Source organism: Culex pipiens, chromosome 1 (genome assembly GCF_016801865.2).
Source record: "Culex pipiens pallens isolate TS chromosome 1, TS_CPP_V2, whole genome shotgun sequence".
Classification (NCBI taxonomy): Eukaryota; Metazoa; Arthropoda; class Insecta; order Diptera; family Culicidae; genus Culex; species Culex pipiens.
In genome coordinates this window covers 50,317,804-50,345,176 of record NC_068937.1, presented here as the reverse complement: position 1 = coordinate 50,345,176, position 27,373 = coordinate 50,317,804, and the positions used below count along the sequence as shown (strand labels likewise).

The 27,373-nt window shown below is 37.7% G+C and overlaps 3 protein-coding genes across 5 annotated transcripts in view; 1 reads left to right on the top strand and 2 right to left on the bottom strand.

Moving 5' to 3' along the window:
• Window positions 1–4,375, bottom strand: part of LOC120412427 (protein scalloped) — a 284,128-nt gene extending 279,753 nt beyond the window's left edge. For 2 of the 3 annotated variants that reach the window (XM_039572897.2, XM_052706834.1), the window contains exon 1: window positions 2,924–4,375. In XM_039572897.2, the coding sequence (XP_039428831.1) occupies window positions 2,924–2,969 (46 nt within the window). In that variant the 5' untranslated portion in view covers window positions 2,970–4,375. The remainder of the gene's footprint in view (window positions 1–2,923) is intronic. The other variant, XM_039572918.2, reaches the window with a different exon arrangement.
• A 5,144-nt stretch (window positions 4,376–9,519) lies between these two features.
• LOC120432321 (post-GPI attachment to proteins factor 2-like) lies at window positions 9,520–24,682 on the bottom strand. The gene is made up of 6 exons (XM_039597509.2): window positions 24,333–24,682; window positions 18,836–18,970; window positions 18,599–18,760; window positions 12,895–13,000; window positions 12,612–12,830; window positions 9,520–12,275 (listed from the first exon to the last, which is right to left on the bottom strand). The coding sequence occupies exons 1-6, from the start codon at window positions 24,543–24,545 to the stop codon at window positions 12,115–12,117; spliced, it is 996 nt and encodes a 331-aa protein (XP_039453443.1). The 5' UTR covers window positions 24,546–24,682; the 3' UTR covers window positions 9,520–12,114.
• LOC120432311 (uncharacterized) lies at window positions 19,835–23,049 on the top strand. The gene is made up of 5 exons (XM_039597498.2): window positions 19,835–20,292; window positions 20,348–20,694; window positions 20,758–21,077; window positions 21,142–22,073; window positions 22,144–23,049. The coding sequence occupies exons 1-5, from the start codon at window positions 20,005–20,007 to the stop codon at window positions 23,011–23,013; spliced, it is 2,757 nt and encodes a 918-aa protein (XP_039453432.1). The 5' UTR covers window positions 19,835–20,004; the 3' UTR covers window positions 23,014–23,049.
• Window positions 24,683–27,373: the final 2,691 nt, after the last annotated feature.

Sequence of the window (27,373 nt, the reverse complement as noted above, 5' to 3'; positions counted from 1 at the left end):
AAAAATTTCAAAATCTACGGTAAGTTGACGTTTCAATATCAAAGGTAAACAAACAACTGCATAGCAACGTATATCAGCCCAGCAAAATTTCTAAGTTGATTGTGGATGACGGCCGTAAGTTGCGTACTTTCCTAAGTAACTACTTTACTTAGATGTTCTAAGCTAAGTGATTGTAGATAGGCCATCAGGCTTGTCATTTTATATATTAAGTTTATCGATTATCTTAATGTTTACAATTTCTCTACAAAAATCTAAAAGTGTTGTTCCTTGCAAATATGGTTGAATTTTTTTTTAAATACGAAATCTTGGTGACATTGACAGAATTTTTATTCAACCGGTAAGAATTTCCTCAAGAATCACACAATGTCCATGTACGTCTTTTACGATGAAAATGGTTTATTTAGTTACTAAAAGTCTCAAAATTGATTTTATATGTTATATCGATCATGAAGACTAGGTTAAATACAGACATGCCTTGGTTTAGCACCGCATATGGGGGATGCAATTTTTTTAGGTATTCTTAATACTGAGAAGGTTTCAGAGTCGGAGTCGGAGCCGGAGTCAACAATTTATTGAAAGCTGGAGTCGGAGTCGGCCGGAGTCAGAGTCGGAGCCGGAGTCAGTTGGAGAAGAAAGCCGGAGCCGGAGTCGGAGTCGAAGTCGTTCAAAATATGACCCGACTCCGTAGCCCTGGAAAAAATTTACCATTGAATGTTTATAACATGCTAACGGTGCACTTATCAAAAAATGTTTAAAGCTATTTTCAATAGCAAATTTGATTTGGCATCAAAAATGTTTGTTTTTTGACATTTTGTTTGACAATACAGTCCAGACTCGATTATAGTGGTTTATGGATAGTCGGTTTACTAAATGTTTTGCTGTGTAGCTGTTGTTTTGTAAATGCAATATGTACTGAGCTTTGGGGAATCCTTTCAGCTGTGTATAAGGTATTTATCTCAAAACTAGATGCCTTTTTCGGGCCCCTCATACACTGTTTCCCAAACTATTTTTGTCTAGGCTTCACCTTCCATACTACCCACTTTAGAAAACACATTCTTAAAAAAAGTATTAAAAAAATTGTAAACTAAAAAATGAGTATTTTGGGAATTCTTTTTTTAAGAGATAAAAAGTTAAATAAAAAATCTGTGGAGATCGAAGTAGCCGTGCGTGAGATCGGATGTGAAAATTTTACGGTGCTAAAAATTGTGACAGCTCTTGCGTTTCCCGATTAATTCCCTTAAAACGATTTACTTCCTTTCGTGTTAAACTACGAAGATTCGGTCCACATTTTTGGTGATGGCAAGTCCCGTCCGTGTGGATCAATCGGACCGCGCACTGGACTCACAATCCAGAGGTCGCTGGTTCGAATCCCGCGGCGGGCGCTCTAAAATTCTTTGTGTAAATATGGGTATTCGGCGCCGTTGCTCCGTGCCATACTTTCATACACTTAGGAGCCCAGGGCGGCGAAGTCCTTGTAGGTAAAAAGGAAGACACTAGTGGTTGGTACTAGCAATGGTGGCCGACAGCTATAAAGTCAACTTCGTTTTCGTAAGTAGGGGAACCATACCCTTTTTCAGCCTATTTCTATTATCGATCAATAATTACAGCTTTCATAAAGTGTTTTTGACTGTTCCAAAGTAATAAATAGCTCAAATAAAAGTGAGCAAGCAACTCTCCATTGTTGATACATCTGAAAATGTTGATTCAATAGCGGAAAACTGCAAAAGTGATTAGAATTGGTCGAACGGCTTAGAGTGATTAAAATGGGTATATTTCCCCTACCAGTGATTGCCAAATATTCTCGACCAAGTTGAAAAAGCAAGAACGGCAGGATCATCAGTTCATCAGTTGGTTGTAATCATGAAGATGCCATCGTTCCTGACCCAGTTGTTCTTTCAGCAGCTAGAATTTACCTTCCGTCATTAGCTGATCAAGTCCAGAAGTCTCAGAAGAATTGCGAATCAAGTGGCATTTTTTGATACGTTTGAATACAGCTTGAGCTGTAGAATCCTTATTTGGTGAGATCATTCCTTTTCATTAATCATTATTTACCAGATGATTTTTCCCTTATAAATACGATATTATATTCTATTAATCAAATGATATATCCCTATTACCCTTCCCTTCCTCCAAACCCAATTTTCTCTCCCCCCCCCTCTCGCCCTCACCCCATAAAAATACTATTATTTGCCAAATTTACACTAACACACCCAACTGATCCGGAGCGTTTGGTACGGTATGTCCACGCATCCTTCCTCCCCTGTTGATTCTGTGAAATGTGATCCGTTCTCAGAATCTGTCTCTGCGGTTAATGCAACGCAGTAGGCCTGGCTGCTTTAATTTTTGCAATACATTCGGGGTTACTCAAGTGGACTGCAATAGTTAATATTGACAAGAAAGGACTTGAGGCGTAATCTAACCACAAGTTCTTCCAGGATGCTTTCTTCGGACTGGCTGCGCTTGTGTTCGATTAGATTAGATTAGATAAGAAAAAGTTAAATAAAGAATCTGTTTTGGCCGTGTATCTATTTTTTGTTTTAGAATATTTACATTTCAATTTTGTATGACCAGACCCATGTATGAAAATACAGTTGATGCCAAATGGCTTCTTTGGACATAGGGAATGCATGGAAAAACAATCGATTTAAGAAAACGTAAAAAATACTCATTTTGAACATTATTGTTTTTATTCCTAAATAGTATAGCATTAGTAGTGAAGGATTTCCAAGACTTTCTTTCCTTCATTACCTCATATGTTTGATAACATCACCTAATATCGCAAGTCATTTGCCTTTTATATGTAGAATATAGAATTGTATGCAAAAACCGTCCACTTCCGCCAAGTTCAGCGACCACCACCGATTAATCGCCATCATTTAGAGAAGTTCTTTTTCCCACCACAACAAACCCACACGAGACTTACGTTTCGCATAAAACAGCTTCGAGTAGTCGTCCATCCTGCAGTCCATCCTGATTGGTATTCCAGTGGCGTGCGCGTGGTGATGCGGGTGCGGGTAGTTGAGGTGCGGCGCGGAGTAGTCTACGCCACTGCCGCCGGTTCCGCCACTGGCCGCCAGCGAGGGAAAGTGCGCCCGATGGGCGGCCACTGCCACCGCCGCCGCCGCGTTCAGTGACGACGCTGCTCCGGAACCACTCTGACCTGCTCCTCCGGAGCCACCGGTTGCCGCGAGGTTCCCGGAGCTGGTTCCGGTGGGGGTCGCTCCGGAGTACGAGGACGCGAGCGGGTTCAGAAACGACGGATAGTTTCCCTTTTCAATTTTGACGGCGGCGCCCGTTCCGGATGGTTCCGGAACTATTTTTTTTTACTTTATTTTATTTTTTATTTCACGAGATTACACGCAATTGAACATGAACGCGCACTGATCTAGATCACTGCGAGATAGCGAGGGGCAGCGAACAAACAATTTCAATTAAAAACTTATCGTTTTGCAGATTCCCGATAGCGTAGCGTACTGTGGCCACCTACTCCGGTTCCGGAGATAATCGAACCATTAGTTCCGAGAAGCTGAACTGCTCGCTTATCGTATAGGTTAGAATTGAACTTTCAAACAAAAGGTTTCAGCGCTCGCGCCCGTAACGCAAACAAACAAAAAACACTGAACGTCGAACTTGAACCGCCGGCAAAACCAACCTCTAGGAAAACAAACAATCCATCACGCCGCCGCGGCCACCAACCTAACCTAACTTTCGTCGGGCACCGAACTAACCACACACAAAGCGAAGAAGGAGGGAAATCTATTTTCACACTCTTTTCGAACTTCTTGCCGCCGGTTTTTAAATCTTCTTTGACGAGATTCTTCTAATTTTTCCTTGCACGACTTTCCCAAATCACTCACACACTAGCGTAAGCACACCAAACTCCTTCCGGTTCCGAAGATTCGCACCCCGCAAAAACAACAATCCGTTCCGATTTAAGCCGGTTCACGATGACCGCGCAATGACATAATCAGCCGTCGGCTGATCGTCAAAAAAGAACGAACGCAAAAGAAAAAACAAACACTTCCGCGTACCCGCGCGGGATTCAAACTCGCCCCCACCCGATTTCCGTGCGCTGCGCGAACAACCTCGCCTACTGGTGCAACCGCGCTCGAGCGCGAAATTTGCGTACTCGTTTCGGGTGATTTTCGCCGAAAAAGCCACGACGGTCAAGTCGCGTAAATTTACTACGATTATTGCTCAAAGCAACATCAGCGCGAATTTTACGACAGCCGACGACGAGCCTGTGAGAGCCGAGGGAAAAAGACCCGCGCGCGCGTACCGTTCCCGACAATTTGATCTAGAATGGCAAAATTTAAATTATTACAAAACACACGCTGGCTGGCGATGGCCTGGCGATGGCAAAGACGACGAAGTAGGCGCGAAGACGACGACGACTGAGTCCGCCGATGTGATGGTAATAACTCTTCCCGTCTCGCTTGTTTTGAGCGCGCTCGCTCTCGCTCTCTCGTATGCTCTCTCTGTGGTGGAGGAGCACATGTTGGTTGGATTTTGTGCTCACTCTCAACTTAATGTCTCTCTCGGATCACGGTTCACTCATTTCGGAAGGTTCACAAGATGCAGTGCACTTCGGGGTTTTGCTGCCAGAAGGAAGAACCGTTTATGAGGCTAATCGACCGTAATTAATAATAAACATAATTGAATTGCCAAGATTTTTACGATACAAAATGTCATTTTAGTAAACAAAAAACTTGCCTGACCAGTAAAGTAGCATATGAACATGAACAACTCTCTCCAATCCTTGGTGACGATTGATCACCTTTTGGTTAGAGTCACTTTAATGAAATAAACAAAATCTCTCACATCCTCTTCAAAATTAAAACTCGACATCTTTGGATTGCAAGTCTATGCGGCGATCATCTGAACCACGGTGCTGGTAAATAATGCTTAATGCATAATGCGTTTAACAGTTATATCCCAAAACTTCCAAGAATAATAAAATCAATAATAAAAGCCAGATATAATATATATTTTTAAATCTCCTCTTCTTGAAGCTAATGTTTTTCTGCTGGTATAAAAACCGAATTTTTTTTTTTTGTTGTGCTTGGTAGCCCTCTGTCTCTCTCCGAAACATCGGATGCAAACGGTTCGGTGCTGTGATTGTTTAAAAGTTGTACGCTAACGAGTAAAATGTTCAGAGCATAAATTAACGTTCACACTAGCCGTCGGGGCAGTGTCAATGTTGTCAGGTAGTCATTAAACATAAATTGTCTACTTTTCTTAGATCTCTTAATAAAATTAAACGAAATCAAACATTAGCGGCTATTTAAACTTAGATTTTTATGATCTATGATTTTTTAAGAATTGAATTTGGATGAATTTGCACCAACAATAGAGGAGAAAATCGTGACGTCAGAAATGAACTCAAATCACTCAAAGTTCATTTTGTGAGTGACTTTAACATTTTGGCCTAGTTTGACAGCTACATTGTCCCCAGTTTTCTGTGAGAGAGAAAAGGAGGCGAATACTTTATGGAAATCATACCTGTCAAAATTCCTAGCCTCAAAATTTTGTCGCGAGTTGCTTTTCTCCTCTATTGTGTTAGGTCGTCCACGTCGTCCATTGAAACAGTTCATCCATTTAGGGACCATCCATGAACCACGTGGACACTTATGGGTGGAGAGGGGGGGGGGGGGGGGTTATGGCGATTGTCCACGCTCCATACAAAAAAGATTTTATTTTGTATGGACAATTGTCCACGAAGGGAGGGGGGGTTATGATTTCAAAAAAAAAGTGTCCACGTGGTTTATGGTTGGTCCCTTAGTGGCGTATACTATAAAATCCGTAGTAACAGTTCAATAGGGCGAATCTGCTTTTGTAAACAAGCAGCCTATCCCTTTTGCTCAAGTGACAGTTCACGTCTAGTAAGACGGGGATAGACTGCTTGTTTACAAACGCAGATTCGCCCTATTGAACTGTTACTACGGAAATGACCATCTCTTATATTAATCGAGCCTTGGCGGCCGCAACGGCTAGGGCGCAGATTTGATTTTCAAAAGTCTTGGGTTGAATTCTCGAAATCGATTTTGTTTTGGATAAGTGAACTTTTTGAAAATGAACCCATGAGAATAATGCTCTCACCAATCTCGGGATTTATCCTCTGCGTCCGTTCACAGTACCTTTATGCTACCTTCCCTATGACCAAAGAAGCTATTTTGTGTCATTCATTTTGGCAGCTGTCCATACAAAAATGGTACGTAAATATTCGAAAATCTGTTACTTTGGTATGATTGAGGAATGAAAACAATAGGTATCACGGGATTTTTTTGCCTTTTTTTAATAAACATTGTTTTTACAAAAACTTAATTTCCCAAAATATGTATTGTTTTTTATTTTCGAGATTTTTTGATATGTTTTAGGGGACAAAAACTCGCAACTTTTGAGCCCTAGAGAAGTATGTTCAAAAAATGATTTTAGGAAAAAAATGAAAATAATTTTTGGAAAAAAATGAAATTTCATGCGCACTTTTTTTTAATCTAATTTTGTTTATGAAAAAATAAATTTGCAATCAAAAAGTACTTTACAGATTTTTTATACAGGGCCTCGTTTTCAAGATATAGCCACCGAAAGTTTGATTTTAGCGAAATATTTGCAGTTTTTCGATTCAGAAAAAGTTCAGTTTTTTTTTAAATTGTTTAAAAGACATTGAAGATTGGACCTCTGGTTGCTGAGATACAGCGGCTTAAAGAAAAAGAAACAGGAAAAATTTAAGTTTTCTAAGTCTCACCCAAACAACCCTCCTATTTCTGAAAAAAAAAAACAAAAGTACTTAACAGAAATGTTAATAAAGTGCACCGTTTTCGAGGTTGAAATTGATTTTTTTCACAAATTGTCCTTTAAATTTGTCTAAAAAACAGATTGGACCTTTGGTAGCTGTGGTACATGCAGTGTTGCCAGATTAACTCTTGTTAAATTCAGATTTTGACTGAATTTTCATTTTGCCCCACATTTTTTATTACAGTCCAGACACGATTATCCGAAGGCCTCGGAAAAAGTTCACTCCTGATAGTCGAATCTTCGGATAATCGAATCACGAAAAAAAATGTTTTTCGGTGTCATATGTTCAATGGTTGACCTTAAGTATGGCCAACAAACTACAAACAAAAGTCAATTTTCACACTTTTTAATTTTAATCATCACCTCCATTCCTATATCGTTTAGTTTTTTGTTTATCAGATTTTGACAGATTTACAATTGGACCTTGACCATTTTTTTCAATTGTGACCTGGCAACCGGCAACCCAGAAAAACAAATCTTGACTTTTTTTTGATAAGGTCCTATAAACAAAAGTAAACATTGAGTGTATCCCGCTTACTCCGATGGACTTTGACATAAGGTGTGAAAGGGATACAATCAATGTTTACATTTGTTTATAGGACCTTATCAAAAAAAAGTCAAGAAATATGGAAATATTATGTTTCTGTAATCACTATTGTACTAAACTTTCATCTCGATATCGATATCGATATCTCAGCAACAATTGATCCGATTTTCAATGTCAAAAATTGAAACGCTCGTGAAACTTTCCGATACTAATATTATCAGAATTTTATTTAGACTTTTTTCAATATTGTTATCTGAAAAGTCAGAAACTTCACGAACGTCTTTTTTTTTACATTGAAAATCGGATCAAGAGTTATCGGCATTCGAAAATTGAGAGCTATGGATCACCAAAAATCCATTTTTCCTGCTTACTTTTATGCTTTATTTCAGCAACTAGAAATCAAATCTTCAAAGTTTATCAGGATAATGAAATTGGGAATTTTTTTCAAGCTTATCGAATAAAATTTTGGGAAGCTTGAGCAATACAAAAAAACGAAAAATTGCTAGAGTTTTTCAAAAATCAAACTTTAGGTACATGATGAATTTTTCCTTAAATAGGCAACACTGCCGATTTGTTTACTTACGTGGTCTTAGCTCAAAAATATTTTTTTCTGAGTCATGTGAAATAAAAAAGGGCTATTTTTTAATGCCTATTTCACATAATTCTAGCTACTTCAATATTTAGATGCAATTTTCTATGGCAATCTGACACATACAAGCACATACAAGCTTTTTTATCTTTTTTTAAATAGTCGATTATTTTTCCATCGTCAATGTTTTTTGGAATCATATTTGAGCTCAATGACGGAAAATAAGACTACCCGCCTCCAACATACATATTGTTTTCAATTTGGGTCGTTAAACTGAAATTCCAAACATACAGGGGTGACCAAAGTATGGGCTCATTTTAAAAGATCATGTAAAATGGCACTCATTTTCGAAAAAATGTTTGCAGCGGCTTAATTTTTTTTTTCAAATATTTGTTGTAGCATGAAAAATACTGTGAAAACCATATGAACAATATTATTTTGGCTTTTATGGTTTTCTTTCATTACACTTCATTTCATTTTATTAGGTTGCTTTAACAATTACATTGGTGCAGTAGTTATCCTGAGCTGAGATATGGACTACCTTTCAACAGCTGATTTGTTCAAAATGGGGAGAGAGTTTACTGGTACTAAGGAGAACGAATTGGACAGAGAAGGGAAAAAATTGCAAAAATAACCTTCGAAATAGCTAATAGATGTGGGATAGTTAGAGGAAAGGAGGAAGAAAACTGTTGTAAAATTGTCATTTTCTGTATTCAAATATTTAAATGACAGAAATGTCCAAAAAATACCTGAAGTTTCAAAACACTTTGACTGATCGATGCATTTTTTAGTATTATACATTGAAATAACGTGATTCGTTTTTTCAAGTAAACAATTTTCCTTATTTTGCCCGCAAGCTCATGCGAGCTTCAAATTTGGCCCGACATTCAAACACTTTGGGCACCCCTGCGAATGCATGTCATTATCTACAAATATTTCTTCTGGTGAAAAACCAAGCTCCATACAAAGAGTTGAAATTTTGAATAAAGGTAAAACCACACACCACGTTATTGTTTATTTAATAGGTTGTAAAATACATCTTTTTACAAAAATCTATAATTTGAATTACTTGAAAACACGATCTATTTGTGAATAAACTGCTTGGTGAGCTAATACAAAACCTGGAATTTTCAAAACAATTAAATAAAAACGAGTACATATTTGATACACAACAAATAACATCAAACATTGTTAACTTTTCCGAAACTACCCACCCACCTTCCTTTATAATGTTTTCGCAACGCGGAAATGCACGATGCAAATTTTCCGCCCACGACGCGCGCGTTTCACTCAACGCGCTCATTTTTCCATTTACTCTCGCGAGCGGCACTCACGAGAATGCATAAAAGGAAGAGTGCAGAGAGTTGAGTGACGCGCAACAAGCGCTGTGGATTGCATCGTGTGGATTTCGTTTCCGACCACGTGCGTTCGGCCATGCTTGTTTTGGGCATTTCGAAGAACTCTATTGTGAAATAAATTTGTTTGCGCTTGTTTGTTCGTTTTTTTAATATATCATTTTAATACCTTTATTTACTTCCACTTTGCACCGGAACGACTTGAGTATTCGCTTTCTTTCTTTTATTTTAAATTTTGTTTGTCACAGTTACATTCACGGTTTGAGTATTCTTTTCCTTACTATTTTTGTTTTGTTATCTAGAAGCGACAGCTGTTGTCTGCTCTGTGTTTTCTTTTCTTTAGTTTTATCTGTTTACTTTTTGCTTCTTGCGACAGTTACTTTACACATTTTTGTTTAGTATTGCGCGCGCTTTTGTCAGCGTGTATGTGTGTGTGTTTTAACGTTGTTTACTTTTGTGGATTATGATTTCCGTGTGTTTGTGTGTAATAAAAAGAAGACACGATTACAAATGCGTTTTGTTTACGTTTTCAACACTGGTTTTGCGTTTCTATTGTTTTGTTTGTCCTAATGTTTGCGCGGTATTGTATTTTTTTGTTTTGTTTGATGTTATCGTGTGTTGTTGTTGTGTTAAGCAAATAATCCATCGCTTTGTCGCTTCGCGCAGCGTCTTGCACCGAACGGGTTCTTTTAGGCTCTTGTCATTTGTTTGTTTATCTTTCTTTGTTTACGTTTCTTTTGTCAGAGTTGTTCAATAGATTCAGAGATTTTTGTTTGTTTGTTTTAGAGCTTGCGTAAATAATCGATACGGTGGGTGAATTGATTCGTTTTTTTTAGTTTAAAAAGTACACAGAATTACGGAAATTACAGGAAACGAACGATCGGGTACGTATTTTAGTAACATTTTGAGTATTTTGTTATTCAGATTTGGAAGGGACTGGGAAGAAGAAGGGTTTTGTGCGTTACTCAGACAGATGATTGTTTTGGAACAAAACGAACTTTTTTCAAAGAGGCAAATAGAACAATGGAACCATTCAACATTGGTCCATAATAAAACGTGTTTCCGTTGTTTGAGAGTATTTTCCGATGATATGTAATTGCCATATTGTTTTTTTTTTGTTTTTTTTTTTTATTTTTCTTTTTACCGACTCTTTGATCAACAAATAACAAATAAGCCAAAGGGTAAACACCGAACAATTAGCTCACACTGACAGCTCGAACTAAACAAACTAACAGCAAAAGGGTGGGTAAAAGAAACCACAAATAATCACAATAAAGGAATCATACATGCAAATCGGCCACAATCCAACTGCCCCTCGTTAAACCAAGTGTCACTTTGACAGAACACGCGTTGGCACTCGAGGGGCAAGCCAGTGCTAAATCGTTGGATCGAAGCTTTTGGAAAGGTTTTCAAATTAGCGTGTGGGACGCCACTAGTGTCTCGCCCCACGGAAAAGCGATCGTTGCGCCACTTTGACAGTTGTGGTGAAAATGCGTACTTTTTGCTGGTGATTTCTTAAAATTAATTCATAATTGGCCCAATCTTATCAACTAATGCTTCCGCCGACACCTAATCCAATTTGCAATTTGGTTCAATTGTTCGCTGGAAAGAGTGAAAAATTATACGTACATTGATTAATGTACAAATTTGTTATGTTTGTGAGTGTTTCTTTTTCTCTAATGTCACAATCAGAATTGTCGTTCTGCTATTCGATAAGGAATTGGGATTAGCTGCTGCCTCTGGTTCTAACTCGAAAGTTGCTCTATACTCATTTTGACTATACAATTTGTTTTGTTGGGTAATACTTGATTATATCATTAAAATTTGCTCTGATTTCCAATTGTTTTACTTTTCTTTTCTCGAAGGGAGGGTTAAATTAAATTGCTCTATAGAGGATTTTGTCCGTCAATCTGGCGTTATTTTTTTCGTTGGAAAATGCTACCTCCGTGAATTCGTCTATCAGATGGGAAAAGAACAACACAGTGCGAAGAAGCTTAGGATTTGTCACAGACAAACAGAGATGAATTCTGTTTTGTTTTCTCCGCATTTCTTTAGTATCTGAAAACGTTAAACAAGTCAGTTTCGGCTAATCGTGTAGCGTTTGATAGTTTGCGTACTTCACGCGTTTACAACTAGATGGCGATAGTAGACGGTAAATAAGAAATGCTCTGTTTGTCTGTGACTTCACACTCACGGCACAGGAAACCTAATACTAACAGTATACTATAGTCTTTTTTGTCTAAACTAGGAAAACAGGAAGGCATCTAGATGTAGTCTCACAGGATTTACGGTACAGATCGTTTCTAGTAATCTAGTGTAAAGCGAAACGGAAAGGTACACAGATACAGAGAGTAGGAATGTTTCGAAGGGAAGCATCTTACTACGGCACACCAATCAAGGACGTTCTAAGCTGTCAGCTGACTGTTATTGTTTTCCCATCGACCACGAAACTCAACAACTGGTTGCGTTCGCAGCACGCAACCACCTAGCACTGACGCAACCTAACTGTCACATTTCGGCTACATTGACTAGAGTTTTGTTGTTAGTTACTGCTACGTACTGCTTACTGGTAAGTAAATAGTGTTCATACTTAGAATCTTAAAAATACTTCTTTGCTCTTCTACGGTTTTCTTTGTATTGTTTTTTACTTCTTTTTAATTAGCACTAGATAAGAATTCGTTCCTCTTGCTTCGCTTGCTGCCTTCCCTTTGCTGGAATCCAAAAGTTTCAATATTTTCCGGCCTCACCTCCTTTCTTCACTTTATTCATCTACTTAACTAAAACACTAAATTTCACTACCATTAAGTGCTGACACGCGTCGACGGCGCTCAATCCAGCTTCCAGCTGAGGGCGGCCTGCTTCTTCCGGTACCGTTCCGTGTTTTTGGCAATCAGGAAGTCCTCCGTCGGGAAGTCCAGCATCGTAGTGCAGTGAAAGCCCATGTTGGCGGACGCCACGATGTACTCGCACAGCGCGAACCAACTGAAGGCTGTCAGAAAGAGAAAAATCAAAATGTAAACAGACCGTAGTTCGACTTTCAACCACATTTAACCCTAGTGGCGCTACCATCGCTCGTTTGACAGCTCAACCAGGTTTGCCACAGGTACAGATTTTTTCGGCACAGACCAGACACTCAATCAAGTATAACTCTGTAGAAAAATATGTTTACCAAAATCCAAATAAGCCATAAATTGTTTAAAATGTTCATCTTTTTGGTCAAATTTATTTATTAACAGTGAAAAAATGGTTGAAGTGTTGAGTCTGTGCTGAAAAATCTGTATTAATTGCAAGCCTGAGCTCCACAGACTTCTTACGGAATTCTTACCCAAATCATGGCACAGGAAGCGGTGCTTCATGAAAAACAGAATCAGCCCGACGGTGGACGCGATCGACAGGGCGAAGAAGGCCCGCTTGTAGCGCAGCGCGGACTCCTCGTGCGCCGTTTGGGGCCCGTTGGGCTGCAGCACCTTCAGCAGCTTCAGCGTCGCCAGCATGTACGACAGCGATGAGATCATAAATATGATGAAGACCTTCTCGTGGAGGGCTGGAAAAAAGAATAAAGGATATGTTATTTATAGAATGATTGATATAAAGTTAATCGAACTCACGGTAATTTTCCTTGTTGGAAATGTATGTTACTCCCAGTAGGGCGCAGATCTCCACCATGTTCAAGCAGTACACGATTTTGAGCAAACGGCTAGCCTTTTTTATGCTCTGAAAAATAAGATAATAGAATAAAAGCATTACCATTAGAATTCACCTTTTTCACCTTTGGGTTTCGCTTATGATTTATTTCAATCACAAAACAAATAACTACCAATTGGTGGCACGATATTTTATATTCTGATATTCAAAATCTGCGCATACCTATTTGCTGAGTCGATGCTATTTTGGTGGTTTATAAAAAACTTCATATTTCCAATTTGCTTTTCTTTCAGAGGCTGTTTATAGGCAAACATTGCAATGTTGGTGCATTGGTTCAATCTTTAATGTATCTTTTCAGAAAAAAATACGTTCAGAGATTTTTTAAGCTTGGTCATAACTTCCATAGGTAAAAATGCCACTTTTTATACAAAAATGAATTTTAGGAGGCTACTTGAACTTGAAAACGGGACATTAAATTATAAGTAAGGCACTTTTAAGTTACAACATTGATTGTACTTTAAAAATAAAATTAAAAAAGTTTATCGACTTTTTTCCTCGTTTTTCAAAAATAATGGTTCTATAAAACTGCAACAATAATAACTAATAGTTGGCTTGCGCCTTTTTGAGATATTTATGTTTAAAATTTGCATCTTTTTTACCTTAAAATGGCTGTAACTTTTGACTCTTATGTCCAAATTGGCATGTCAAAAATAAAAAAAAAACGTTTTTGGAGCTCTAAAAGTGCCTCGACCAGAGCCGTACCTTGGGTCCACGGCGCCCTTGGCGAAGCATCAATTTGGCGCCCCTCCCAAATTTACAAGCATTTTGATAAATTGATATTAATTTTCAATGATTGCTTCAATATGAGTTTTGATTTTATAATTGCAATTGGAGACCTTAATGGTTTAATTCAGATACACAGTTATTTTATGTTTTATTTTTCAAATATTATGAGATAGGTTGAATTGAAAATTTATAATAGGAGTTAAGTTGACTGAATATTTTCTCATATTTCATAAAATCGATAATGATAGCAGGTTTCTGTTTTTTTTTTTTTTAATTTATTTTTCAGATAAATGCACAGAATTAAATGCTCAATCATGATAAATTTTGCTATAACTTGTTAGCTAATTTTATATTTTTAAGCCTGCATAATTTGATCTGATCTAGTATTAATTTGATTGTATAAGCAAAGAACTTTCCCGGATTCGTAAAATAATTAGCTGATTTGGCTTTGGATTTCATTTTGTTAATTACAACGAAAAAAGAAAAAAAATCCTTCTTCAAAATTGAAAAAAATAATAATTCGATGCCCGTGTGCTCTCTTGTTCTATCTAGATAGGAATCCCAGCAAGCTTAGTTCAAAAGAGCACACCGGCATCGAAGTATAATTTTTCAACATGCAGCGGCAGAACAAAATTTCGTCAAAATCAATTTAGGCCTTTGCAAATATTTTTTGAAGTTCTCGACTCCGACTAAAAAAATAAAAAAGTTAAAAAATTGAAATTACAGGCCACGGTTTCAACATTTGAATGAAAAAAGTGTTTTAAAATGCATTATACACCTGTCCAGTTGTTTTGCAATCATAAGTTTCCAAAATTTCTAAGTATTGACGATTTTTTTTTTGTTAGGAAAAAAAGTTTAAAAAACATAAAGATAAGAAATTTTTATTCATTTTGAGTAATTTGCCAATACGATAATTGAGAATATATTTCATAATTTTATTTTTTTTTTAATTATGTTTGCATTGATTTTTTTTCATCAGTATTTATTTGTTTATTTTTAATTCGTAAAACTAAATGTTATATTCCAGACAAATATTTTTTGCGCAAAACTATATAAATTTCAAACCTTGAAAATTTTTTTTGATTGTTTTGTTTTGAACAGATTTTTTTTTAAGTCGATTTTTATTGCCAAAGCTTACTAGCCGATTTAAAAAGTAAACATCACCTCAAAGTGAAAAAGTGATGTGCTCGGTAAAACATTTTTTTCTTGAACAAATAATGTTAGTCTTATTGGTGATAATTTACAGCAAATTTCATTGCACGAAGTTGATTATAAAAGGGGAAATCGAGCTGAAAATATTTCAAATGCTATTTTTTTAACTCGAGAATGTTAAAATTTCAAAAGAAAGGTATATGTTTTCATGTTAAAATAATTCCTATTTCAAAGAAGCTCAAAATATGACCATATTTTTTTCACAATTTGGCTGATTGTGCGGCCCCTTCTTTGATGAAAAAATAAATTTAGCATAAAGTATGAATTTTCAAAAACACTTCAGTAGAAATATTCATACAATTGGCTTTGGCGCCCCTGTTTAATTCTATTTTATAATTCTATTTTATAATTCGGCGCCCTTTCTGTTTCAAATATCTAATGAGGATGTTATAAGTAAATCTTTCCCTGTTCCTGAGGGGAACACCCGTGAAGAGTATCGGGGCCGGCATTTAGAAAGCGGATTCAGTGACAGTTAATTAATCAACTTAATGTTAACATGTTAAGGTTAATGTTAACATTCCATAGGTCGTCTTCCTAAGGTGTCTTGATAAGGTCCAATAATGTTAACAATACAATACACTACCTTCCCTTTACTAAGCAATCGAATCCAGAAGGGAAAAGATCACCAGTTCTGTTGGTCCGAGCCGGGATTTGAACCCCGATCTACCGCTTACGAGGCGGAAGCGTTACCACTGGGCTACGTGGCTCGGTGAGGATGTTATAGTTGACATAAAATTTTTGTACAATCATCGATTTCAGCGCCCCCCAAGGGCTGGCACCCTTGGCGGTCGCCAACCGCGCCAACCCCTAGGTACGGCGCTGGCCTCGACTATCACTTTTCTCTTAAACTTAACCCTGAATTGCCACGTTCAAAATACTGATTTTTGAAGGTTTGCTCAGATGTTTTCTATAAATTTGGTTGTGGAACAAAGTTGCTTGAATTGGCAAGCCCAAAAACTTTCTAGAAGACGAAAAAAATCCCAAAAATATTCCTGAAAGTTAGATTTTCAAAGTCACCCTAATCGTGAACCACCCTAATTTTTAACCAAACCAAAAGTTGCACCTTTCATTTGCAACAACTCTTCTGAAGACACCAAAACTTCCACTTAATTTTGCGATCTGGACCACTGTGCAATGTGATTTAAATTAAATCTTTTATATTTATATCTTTGCTTTATTTATTATGTTTTAAAGCTTCAACAAATTCTTTGAAAAAAAAAACTAAAGACGACAACAAATAAAATTATACCACTCTATGTAATATTTTCGATAAGTTTAGAATTTCATGTTTTATATAAAACATATCTATCATATTATCTTTAAGTCACTACTGCCAACTGGGGAAATCAACTACAGTCTGAGTAGATACAGGAGATTTTAGAGCAATAAATTTAGATATCGGAGTACTGATTTTGTTGTTCTGTTCCTGTTTTACCGATAACAATAAAAAAATCAAGACATTATGCAAGAATATGTCTTGAACAGCTGTTTTAATCCGTATTTTTTTTTTTTAACTAATGCATGCATATCAGCTATACGGGTGTATAATGTATTTTTCAAGAGTTTTTTCACTGAAATTTTAAAATTCTGGCTTGTTATTATTTTTTTGTCCCCCCTCCCCTTTGACCCCGGCCAGAGCCGAGGGACAAAAACTTTGAAAAATATTTGCATCGGCCTAAGTTCTCAACTTTTTATCCATTTCCACAACCAAAGCTTAATTTACAGACCAAAATTTGATTTTTTGATTCTTGATTTTTAAAATCCCAAAAAATACATGTTTTCGTTACTTAACTGTACAATCCTTGGGACATGTCATAAAGGAGGTATTAGTTCTGTGACAAACATACAAACAAACTCGCACTTTTCGACAGTTTGACAGTTGGCAATTTTGTTTATTTCACTGCATACATTTTGCTTTATTGGCGAGTTGGCCGCAAACAAGTTTGGCGGTTGCCAAACTGTACTATCCAGATTTTTAAGCAAAGATGGCGTTACGAATGGTGTACTCCAGATATGTCAAAATCGCGCAGTGGTACCAACATTAGAAAAAAAAGTGTTGCTGTCATACCATGGTACACTTTTATTATAATATTGGTACCACTGCGCGATTGGGGCAGCGAATGACCGAAAGGTTAAAGCTGCCGGAAATAAAGAAATTAACAACAACAACAACAACACTGCCCGATTTTGACGTTTCGGGCGTGAACCATTCGTAACGCCATCTTCGCTTTAAAATCTGGATACCGAGCTCCAGAGTGCTCAAAACTACTGGTGTACAGTACTTGTTCGCTAACTGGGCTGAGATCGTAGCCCATTTAACGAATGCTGCTCACTAACTCGGTTGATCTGAAGAGGGGAACATCGATTGTGTACGATCAGCTTAGCCGAGGTTTTATTCTACAAAAATGTGTTGTTGAATGAGCAATACCAGTCCAAAAACAAAAACAAATCAGGTTCAATTTTACTCGACCCTCTCCGATTTTAATAAAACTTTGTAGACATATTATTCTTCGCTCATGTAAGCCATTTTTGTGTATATGGATCCAGTTTCACTTGAGAATGACACTTGAAAAGGGCGTAATTTATCTAAAACTAGATTTCGTAACCGTGGTGTAGGGGTAAGCGTGATTGCCTCTCACCCAGTCAGCCTGGGTTCGATTCCAGACGATCCCGGTGGCATTTTTCGAGACGAGATTTGTCTGATAACGCCTTCCGTCGGAAGGGAAGTAAATGTTGGCCCCAGACTAACCTTAAAAGGTTAGGTTTTTAGCTCAGTCCAGGTGTAGGAGTCGTCTCTCTAAGTCCCTGTCTCGGTGGAGTCGCTGGTAGGCAGTTGGACTAACAATCCAAAGGTCGTCAGTTCGAATCCCGGGGTGGATGGAAGCTAAGGTGTAAAAAGAGGTATGCAATTGCCTCAACTCAACAATCAAACCTTCGAACACCTAGTTTCGAGTAGGAATCTCGCAATCGAGAACCCCAAGGCAATGCTGTAGAGCGAATAATTTGATTTGATTTTTTTTAGATTTCGTAATTTAAACATTGCTGTTTCAGTTTTATTGAAATCAGAGAGGGTCGGGAGCAACAGATTCTCTATTTGACATGGAATTGCTCGAATATAATCAACAAAATGTTGCATTGAATCAACCTTGCTTTGACGTTTAGCGTTGATTCAACAAAAAACATGTTTTGTTAATCAACTAAATGTTTTGTTGATTCAAATAAACCTTATTTTCAACCTCAACGAGGTAAAAAGTGGATCCTGTGTAAAATTTTCTCAGGAACACGATGGTGAGGTAAAAACTTATGTTGAAATATGAGTTCTATGTGAAAATAATCTTAAATTTTTCACTTGGGCGACACACACTGAAAACTATATTTCATTCGACAATAGACTGTACCATTCGACATTAATTACTTTTTAAAATGAGTCCTGGATCAACCATGTATGATTTGTGACGGTTTTCAAAAGTTTATTTAAAATCGGGATTCTGGCTTGTTTGATGATATTAGCATCGCCACTAAATTTGAACTTGACCAGAAAATACAATTGATTTTTTTTTTTCAGAAAACTCATCGAGAAAATTATAAAACTTCAAGAGCATTGGAATAATTCTTTTTAATTCATATAATTCATATAATTCCCCCGTAATAATTGTTAATTAAACTCACCAACGGATCGAGCAGTTCGTTGATCAGCGCGCGGTAGTAATTTTTGTAGACGAAGGCAATCACGAACCTCGGCCCGATGTGCAGGGCTATCGAGATCCGCCACAGGTAACGCTGGGGACTAACGCCGGTGATGGCACTTATCGACGGGATTATGTTGTACACCTAAAAAGAAAGCAAAATATGATGACGATTAGAAATTGATTCTTCTCCGTACGAAGACTGTGCCAAAACCCCTACCCGACAGTGTGTCTCGTGGATTTCCTCTGGCTGGAAGACGTACGCCGTGACGAAGCACACAAACAGAGTGCCCAGCGGAAGGACCAACGTAAACACACAAATGTCACGAAAGCTGACAATCAGATGTACGGCCAGCTGGAAATAGGGAGAGAGAGAGACAGAGAGAAAGAGTAAAAGGTTAGAGGACATATACAAAATATTTAGAGAAATCCCAGAAGTCCAGCCAAAATCGTAAACGTAAACGGACGCGAATGACGTCAATCTCGAAATACGCTTTCTATCGTTGGTTGTTTACGTAAAACGGTGGAAAATTGTACGGGTTGTGGAAGAATCTTTAAATTGGAAAAGGGTCGAACTGTGGTAAATTATTGAGCGAGCCGGTATGCTGACCGATAGAGTAGACCGTTCGATAGGACTAAATTGTTCAATTAGGATATCTGGAGTTTTTTTTTAATGGTCCAATACACCAAATTTTCAGTGTTTGCTTTTTGGGTGTTTTTTAATAGCCCTGACTGAAGGCGGTTTTAAAAACGCCCAAAAAGCAAAAACTGGAAATTTGGTTTATTGGACCTTTAAAAAAAACTCCAGATAGCCTCATTCAGGTAATTCTCACGAAAACAGCTTCACTGAGCAATGGTTGAGAATTCCAATGTCCAAACTCGGTTATCCGAAGTCTTCGGAAAAAATAAAATCAATTCGGATAATCCGATCTTCGGATAATCTAACCACGAAAAAAAGTTATTGTTTTGGACCTTTGAGTTCTGTTGGGATAACTGGAACAGTACTCTGGCAACACTGCCATGCCAGCCAGAGTATTTACACTGGGCTCTCCGGTGACAACTCAGTTGTCATCCGGAGATGTCAACAACAGTTCAACTGTTTTTAATCTGTTGTTATCGTCATTCATATCGTGATTCGTTCTTGTTCGTCCATATCTTGTTCTGTGTGGTCGTGGAGAATGTCTTCTCCCGACCTGTGTAAATAAATAGTTTTAATCTGGGAGGGAGAAGCGAAGAGGTCTTCTTATTCTTTATTTTTTCTTGTTGTTGTTTTTGTTATTTTATGCAAGATAATTTTTCCTCTTATTTAAATTTCATGTCAAACAACATCGCGCTTTCTTGACAACGCTAATTTTCTTGCCACACAATTTCAAAACAGTGCTCAAGATCATGCATGACTCATGTGATGCAACTTTTCTCACTTATGTTTGGTTGTATACGCGGATCGCTTGCAGCAGCTGTCACAAGTTTTTGCTACTTCGCACTTTAACCTGCGTCATTTTTTTTATTCTGCTCGCAATGAAGTGCAAAAAGAAGAACTGCGGCCGAAATTCAGAATATTTCCAGAATCTTCAGTTCCATCGGTTCCCGGCAGAACCCGAGCTACGGAGGAAGTGGACAGAATTTGCCGGCCTTAAGCAGGACGTGGTTATTCAGTCGAGTTTCCGGCTTTGCAGCGTAAGCATTTATTCGAAAACGATGGCTTATTCTAAATTGTAATCTCAATTGTTAGGCGCACTTTACCAACGAGGACTACGTCGTGGACAAAAGCGGAAAGAGAGAGCGAAAGAAAACAGCGGTCCCCAGCATTCCCGCCGAGCTTGAGGTTGACTCGGATAGCGAGGAAGCGGAAACATCCCGACCGAATGTTCCTCTTCCGCTATACTCTTCGCCGGCGCTGCAAGACCACAACTATGTGGATTTTATTCTGAGCTGTACTCGGTGGAATGAGTCGGATGATGACGAACCTGTCACCGGAACGACAACTGCGAAAATTTGCGCCAGCCCGGGCAAGGCGATTGTAGATCAGCCACCGGTTAAATCCCAGCGCTCCTCTTCAAGCCACATCAGATGCGCCAAGTAATGATAAATAATTGATAATTAAAACAAATATTGTTAATTTTTTTCAACTTGTTTTTCCAGGACGATCAAGCAGTGGAAAAGAAAAACCAGCTTTTGGAAGTCCAAGGCTCTGATGTGGCAACGAAAGTACGAGGACAAAACGGAAAAGGAATCTTCGAACGAGCAAAAGTTGATCAAACTTTTTCATAAAAACCAATCGGATGTCCTTCTGGGGAGAATCACACGGGTGCAGAAGTGGTCCAAGGAAATGGTCCTGGAAGGTTTGAAGGTCCGTTTCGTGTGTGGTAGTGGCTACGACACGATTCGACAACTTCCGTACGTAGTCCTTCCTAGCTACCGGAGCTTAACCGAGCGGCTCCAATCGATTCATTTTGACACCGGTAAATATTAGCAAAACAGAGAAGTAATTTGCATCTAGTTAATTCAACTAATATTAATTTACAGGATATCTTCGGGAATTCCATGAATTTTTAAAAATCAAGGTTCCTACGATGAGCGACGATGAACTTGATTGTGGTGGAGTACTCGACGAAGTATCGATCGATGAGGGGGAAGATTTATGCTCCAGCAATCATAAAAACTTCGGCAAAACAACTCTACCACCGAGTGATGATCTGGCCACCCACGCCATAGTGTTCATGCTGGTCGGCATCAAAGTGAGATGGAAGCAGGTTATTGCCTACGATTTTACGGGAAATTCTATTCCAAAAGGCGCGCTGAAGTCCAGGGTGGACACTATTATCCAAGAGTGTGAATCCATCGGTCTGAGAATCCATTTCTTCACTGCTGATTATGGAGCTGCCAACCGAACAATGTGGCATGATTATGGAGTCAGCACGAAGAAGGACAGCTTAAGTGCGATTTCCGCTATCCCACATCCGGTGGCTCCCGGGCGTACGCTTGAGTTCATACCAGATCCCGTACATGTTTTCAAGAACATTGTACAGGGCTGGTTGTCGAACTCTGTGCTCAAGTTGCCAGATTGGTACGTCAGTCTTCGAAGTTTGAACTCCAACATCGTGGACACAGCTCACTTGACAAGACTAGTCCAGACTGAGCAGAACCAGCGCGTGAAAATGGCTTATAACCTGATGCCTGCTGACGTTGATTTCGAGCACCTCAAAATTTCCAACGTGGACAAGATGAAAGTCAGCAACTCCACGAAGTACTGCAACAATCATTTGGCCGCCGCTCTTAACGTCCTGGCTGATCAGACCGGAGAATTGTGCTTGAAAACAACGGCCGCTTTCATAGCAGACCTCGTTCTTTGGTACGAAGTGATGACATCTCGAACCAGCGAATTTTCGTTGAAAGCATCGGACCCTACATTTACGAATCATTTGAATATGATGGTTAAACTCATCCCGGACATCAAGGTAGCAACAATTTATACATATTTTAATTTTTAATAGTTTTATTCAACATAAAAACTTTTTTTTGTTTTAGGCTGGAGCAGAAGGTCACTGGAAACCATGGCAGTTCGCGTTTGTCATGAGCACAACGGCGGTACTTCGTTTGGCCAGAATGCTGATCGAAGAAAAAGGGTACTCGGAAGTCTTCTGCTCGAGGTTTGACCAGAACTGCTTGGAGAGTCTGTTTTCGGTTGTACGTTCCAAGCAAAAACGTCCAACGGCCCTCCAATTCCGTTGCCATTTACGGACTATCGCAATTTCGCAATACATGCGGGAAGTGCCGGGCAGTTCGTATGACATGGACGAAGGATCTTATTTGAACAACTTCATGGACTATGTTGACCAAAAGAACAAGGAGGAAAAGCTAGAGAAGAAAAAAAGCCTAGCTGCTCGCCAAATTGTGATGACCAACTCAGATGCTCCTGTTGTGTACGTAGAGAGTAGAGCGCTGCAGCTTCTGTCCCACTATAACAACGCTGAGGCAAATGCCACATATCACACCGCTGGTTATGTTCTTGGTAGCATTGCCAAGAGAATGAAACATCGCGATTGTTGCCTGAAACATTGCATAAGAAAAACACCTCTGGAAAAGCATTATGCCAAATACTCGAGCTTGCTGGCCAACGCTCGAAGAAAGCCGTATGTTTTCGTTACTCAGATTGTTTTTTACTTCGTTTTGTGTCTAGAAGCTAGCTGGGATGAGCACTGGCAGACTGGAGAAAAAATCAGTGGTGCAGCTCTGGCTGAACTGGAAGTAAAATTGTCTGTTTTTAACTTGAAAGTTCCTTCGTGCCATAATCTGAAGGGCAAGATCATCAGGACATTCATTCGCTTTAAGTCTAAGACGGCCCGTGTGAAGAAAATGAGGAAACGGAAGTATGACAGCCGTAGCATGGTTGTTTAAGTTTTTTTTATTCATTGTTACATTGTACTGCACTGATTTTTTTTTATTTAAATACATGTATTTATAACATAACATTGTTTGATTTATGGTTAAATTGAAAATGCATCTCATGACTATTAACTTTTCGAATGTTCCGGATTTCCGGAACTGGAAAGTCACCTGGTACTGACATTAGAATTTATGGTCAAAGTAAAAAAAAACATCATGGTCGTTAAAGTTGGGGTCTCAAAAAAGTATTTTTCGGTTGTAGCAGATTCTGGTCCTAGCCACATTGACCAAATCCGGTTTCCTAGGTCGGTTTCGGAAAGGGGACATTTTAAGATTTCATTTGCGATTTTTTCTTAAATTTGTGGTCGAAAAGACCCCGAAACCTCTAAAGTAACTATTTCATGGACGCTCCAATAGGGGTCATCCAAAGTTTATTCTTCGGAATGCCAGAAAATTTCAAGACATGTAGCATTTATATAGCAAAAGTTATGGCGAAGTTAATTTTCAAAGAGCCCAAAAACCTTTTACCGTACGGAGATTAACTACAAATAAAAATTTAATCGTTAGTAAAAAACCTTGTTAAAAAAATGTTTGGTACTTAAGCCTCTGTATTTAATCAAAAATACTTACGAAAAAAAAAACTTTAATAAATTTATTTTCATTCAAATACAATACTTCCCCAACCACATAAGAACAGTAACATGAAATGAGAGCGGCTCTCACTGACAGTTCGGAGGTGGCTGACACTGACAACTAGGTGTTTTCTTCTCCGCCCGACTCAGGTTTTAAGCGTTTACGTCGTGTGTTTTATTCGTGGCCGTTGGCCACGAGCAACTCCGCGGGGCACGTCGCAACAAGTTCAAAAATGGTCTAAAGAGATTTGGATATTTAAATTCCAAGATGGCGGCCAAAATGGCGGTGAAGAATTATTGAGAATAGGTATTTTTGATATTGAAACAGGCAATCAACCTTAACTAAAATCTGGTTCGAGAACTCGAATTTTGTGTCAAAAAAAAATAAAATACAAAAAAAAACAATATTTTTCTGTCCATGATTCGATTATCCGAAGTTCTTAAGGAACCTTTCAGGGCAATTGCTCGAAATGGTGGATAAAACTGGAAAACGCTGAACCATGTCGAAAAAAAATTAAATAGTTTAAAATGCAAACACATTTACAATACTATTATATATCGAAAATAGGAAAAATTATATAAAATAGGTTGCGTTGTAAAATATTCAGAGATATATTTGCCACGATTTCAAATTCTCCCCACCGAACAATACCACCCATCCAATCCAACAACCATTTCCAGATAGAAAATCCATCTCACCTTTTCCGATTGACTTTTCCCACCTCCTCCTCCTCCTTCACCATCTCCTCCGCCACCCCCACCAACTCCTTCTGCTAAATCTGTTGCACCTCCTCCTGCTGCTGCTGCTGCCCGGCCAGCCGCCGTCAGGACCGGATTTGACGATCCAACTTTGACCAGGCCGGAGTCTCCACCGGCGTCGCTTCTGTGGCCATCAATCATGGCGGATTGCATTCCGGAACGACGATGATGAATTACTGTTTGAGGGTGGGGAAATGGAGAGAAAAGAAGGGGAATTAGAAAGTTTATTAATAAAATCCTGGGTCAGCGAGTATTGCACAAAATTTAACCATAAAACTGTGCGAATCTGCTGGCTGCCAACCCAGAACTGATGAGATAGGCGATGATGGTGGTGGCGAACGATTTAATTAAAATTTCTATTTCGCTAATACACATTTCTAGGTCGCGGAACAACGCCGGATGTTTCTAATTGATGTCAAGCTGACGGTCCTAATGATGAGGAGCGATTCTAATGCAATCGATATTGAAAATGTCTTACTAAGAAATATGGTGGTATCATCCTTTGCAAGGAATTTGTAATTGATTTCTATCTATTAAAATTGTTCGATAAAACAAAATTAAAGAAAAAATATTCCTAACTGAACCGTTCCAATGAGGATTAAATTTGTAAAATCACATTTAAAATTTTAACCATTTTTATTCCTTAATAATTTGCACCATAAAAAATGCTGCTTTCTAACTTCCAGGCTGTACCAAAAATGCCTTTAGAGAGGCTTTATTCCTGATTTTTGACAACACTGAGTTAAGTTTAATTGATATGATTCTTTAAGCATATTTTAAAATGGCTTACTGTAGCTTGAACTATTTTTTCAAATGTTTTGTTCGTAAAATTAAAAACTTATATACACAGTTAAAAACATGGAAATGATGACAGATTTGTTGTCAGAAAAAATGTTGGATTTTACCTCTGGCATGCGCAAGAAAAAAAAGTTTTATCCCTAAATAACATCAAACCGGCAATATTTATATACAGCTTAAATACTAAACCCGCGCATGAAAGCTAACTAAACCCGCGTACAGTTAGTAGAATTGTTTGGTAATTTGATGTAATAAACATCAAACCTTAAATGCAGTATATAATGACTGTAAATATTCAATGTAATTATAGTATTAACTAAACCTTTCGTCGTTAAAAATGGCTGATTTCAAATTGATCAAACCTCAACTCAACTGCAAATTATTTTTTGATAGATGCACTTCGAAGCCTGATTGCAACCCCTAAAACATATTCAAACAAAAAAAAAAATAATCAAAAATAGTGTTTTTGAGTAATTCACTTTTCAGTGACAAAAAGTTAATTAAAAAACCAGCATTTTTTACTGTGTATCAATTTTTCCACAATGTCCATTTTTTGCCAGTTTTATATGGACAGCTGTTAAATTTATATGAGAACTGTATGGACGAACCGATGACAAAAAATGTCTTCTTTGGTCACAGGGAAGGTACCTACATCGAAAAAGATAACGATAGTTCTATCGTTATCGTCCGATAATTCTAACGGCGATAATTTTATCGACGATATATTTCTCAAATTGACTTAAACCAACCAAATTATGTTAAACAAGCTCTTCCCGGCAAACTTCGTCCTGCCCTTTTATGGTTTCCTGACGTTTCTTGCTTGTTTGGTAATTCAGCCTCCTGTGATCAAAATTTGATTTTCACAGCTTTTCCCATACAATCTGCAGATTTTCCGGAATCGGTTCCAGAGTGGCAAAAGTTGCAACTTTTTGGCGTAAGAACCTTCCTTAGACTTATACCAACCCAACGCAGCAAAGAGCACCTCGATCCGACGTTCCGTGTTGAATTGATTCGCGTTCAAACAAAACCGTCAAAATTTTTTATATATATAGATTTTCAAGTTTCCTCTCAGTAAATATTTTTTGATAATATGGTAAGTTTCAAAGTTTAAATACAAAAAAAAAATCACAAAAAAAAGTTTTTTTAAGTACCGTAAAACGGGGTGACTTTGATAGCCGGGGTGACTTTGATAGGTTTGCGATTTTTCCGGAAAATGAAGAGTACAATTAAAATACGTACGGAATGGACCAGAACCATACTGACCGTGGTAGAGAAGTGCTCAAAGTACCTTAAGAAGAACTTTTCATAAAATTTTGACAAGTTTAAAAAGTTAGTTAACTATGATTAAGGAAATGTTGATGAAAGTAATTTTTTTAAACTTTTCAAAATGTCCTGATTTTCTTAATGAACATGATTTTAAATCGGAAAACGAAATGAATTTTCGGATTCTTTGGACAATTTTCCACTAGGAGAAGGTTAAATAAGTTTGTAAATTATAAATAATATGTGTTTTTGAAACACAATTTAAAAAAAATCTCCAAATTTACAGGCAATTTCAGTTGAACAAATTTCATGTAAAATGTGAAAACTTGTGATTCGTGCTTCGAATTCAATATAAAATTCAATGTAAATCGATAATTTTCAAACAAAACTAGTTTTAACCAATTTCAGGCAAAATTCCGACTTTTTAACAATTTTACCTTAAATTTATATGTATTTTGTTAAAAAGCTTATAAACTAGTTAACTAAATATAAACATTGATTTTTTTTTTCTTTAAAACTATATCAGACACTTCAGTGATGGTAATAATAATGTTTGAAATAATGTTTAATAATGTTTGAACATCTTAAATATGATTTTAACAAGAAAAACTATGACTATCAAAGTCACCCCGGAATTTAAACTAAGAATTTTTAACGTAACTAATTTTCTAAACACTATTTAAAAAACTTGTTTTCCAAAATAGTGCATGGACTTTATGTGGCCTACCCCAGTACATGTTTTAAAAATAATAATCTTGAGAAAAACCTGATCTGTTGGAAAATATTCCAAAAACAAATTGAAATTCTATCAAAGTCACCCCGGTTTACGGTACTCAAATTTTTATAATTTGCAATATGGGTATCAAACGATTCAAAATTTTGCATGCATTTTTACTGTATTAGAGTTTTTTTTTAATTTG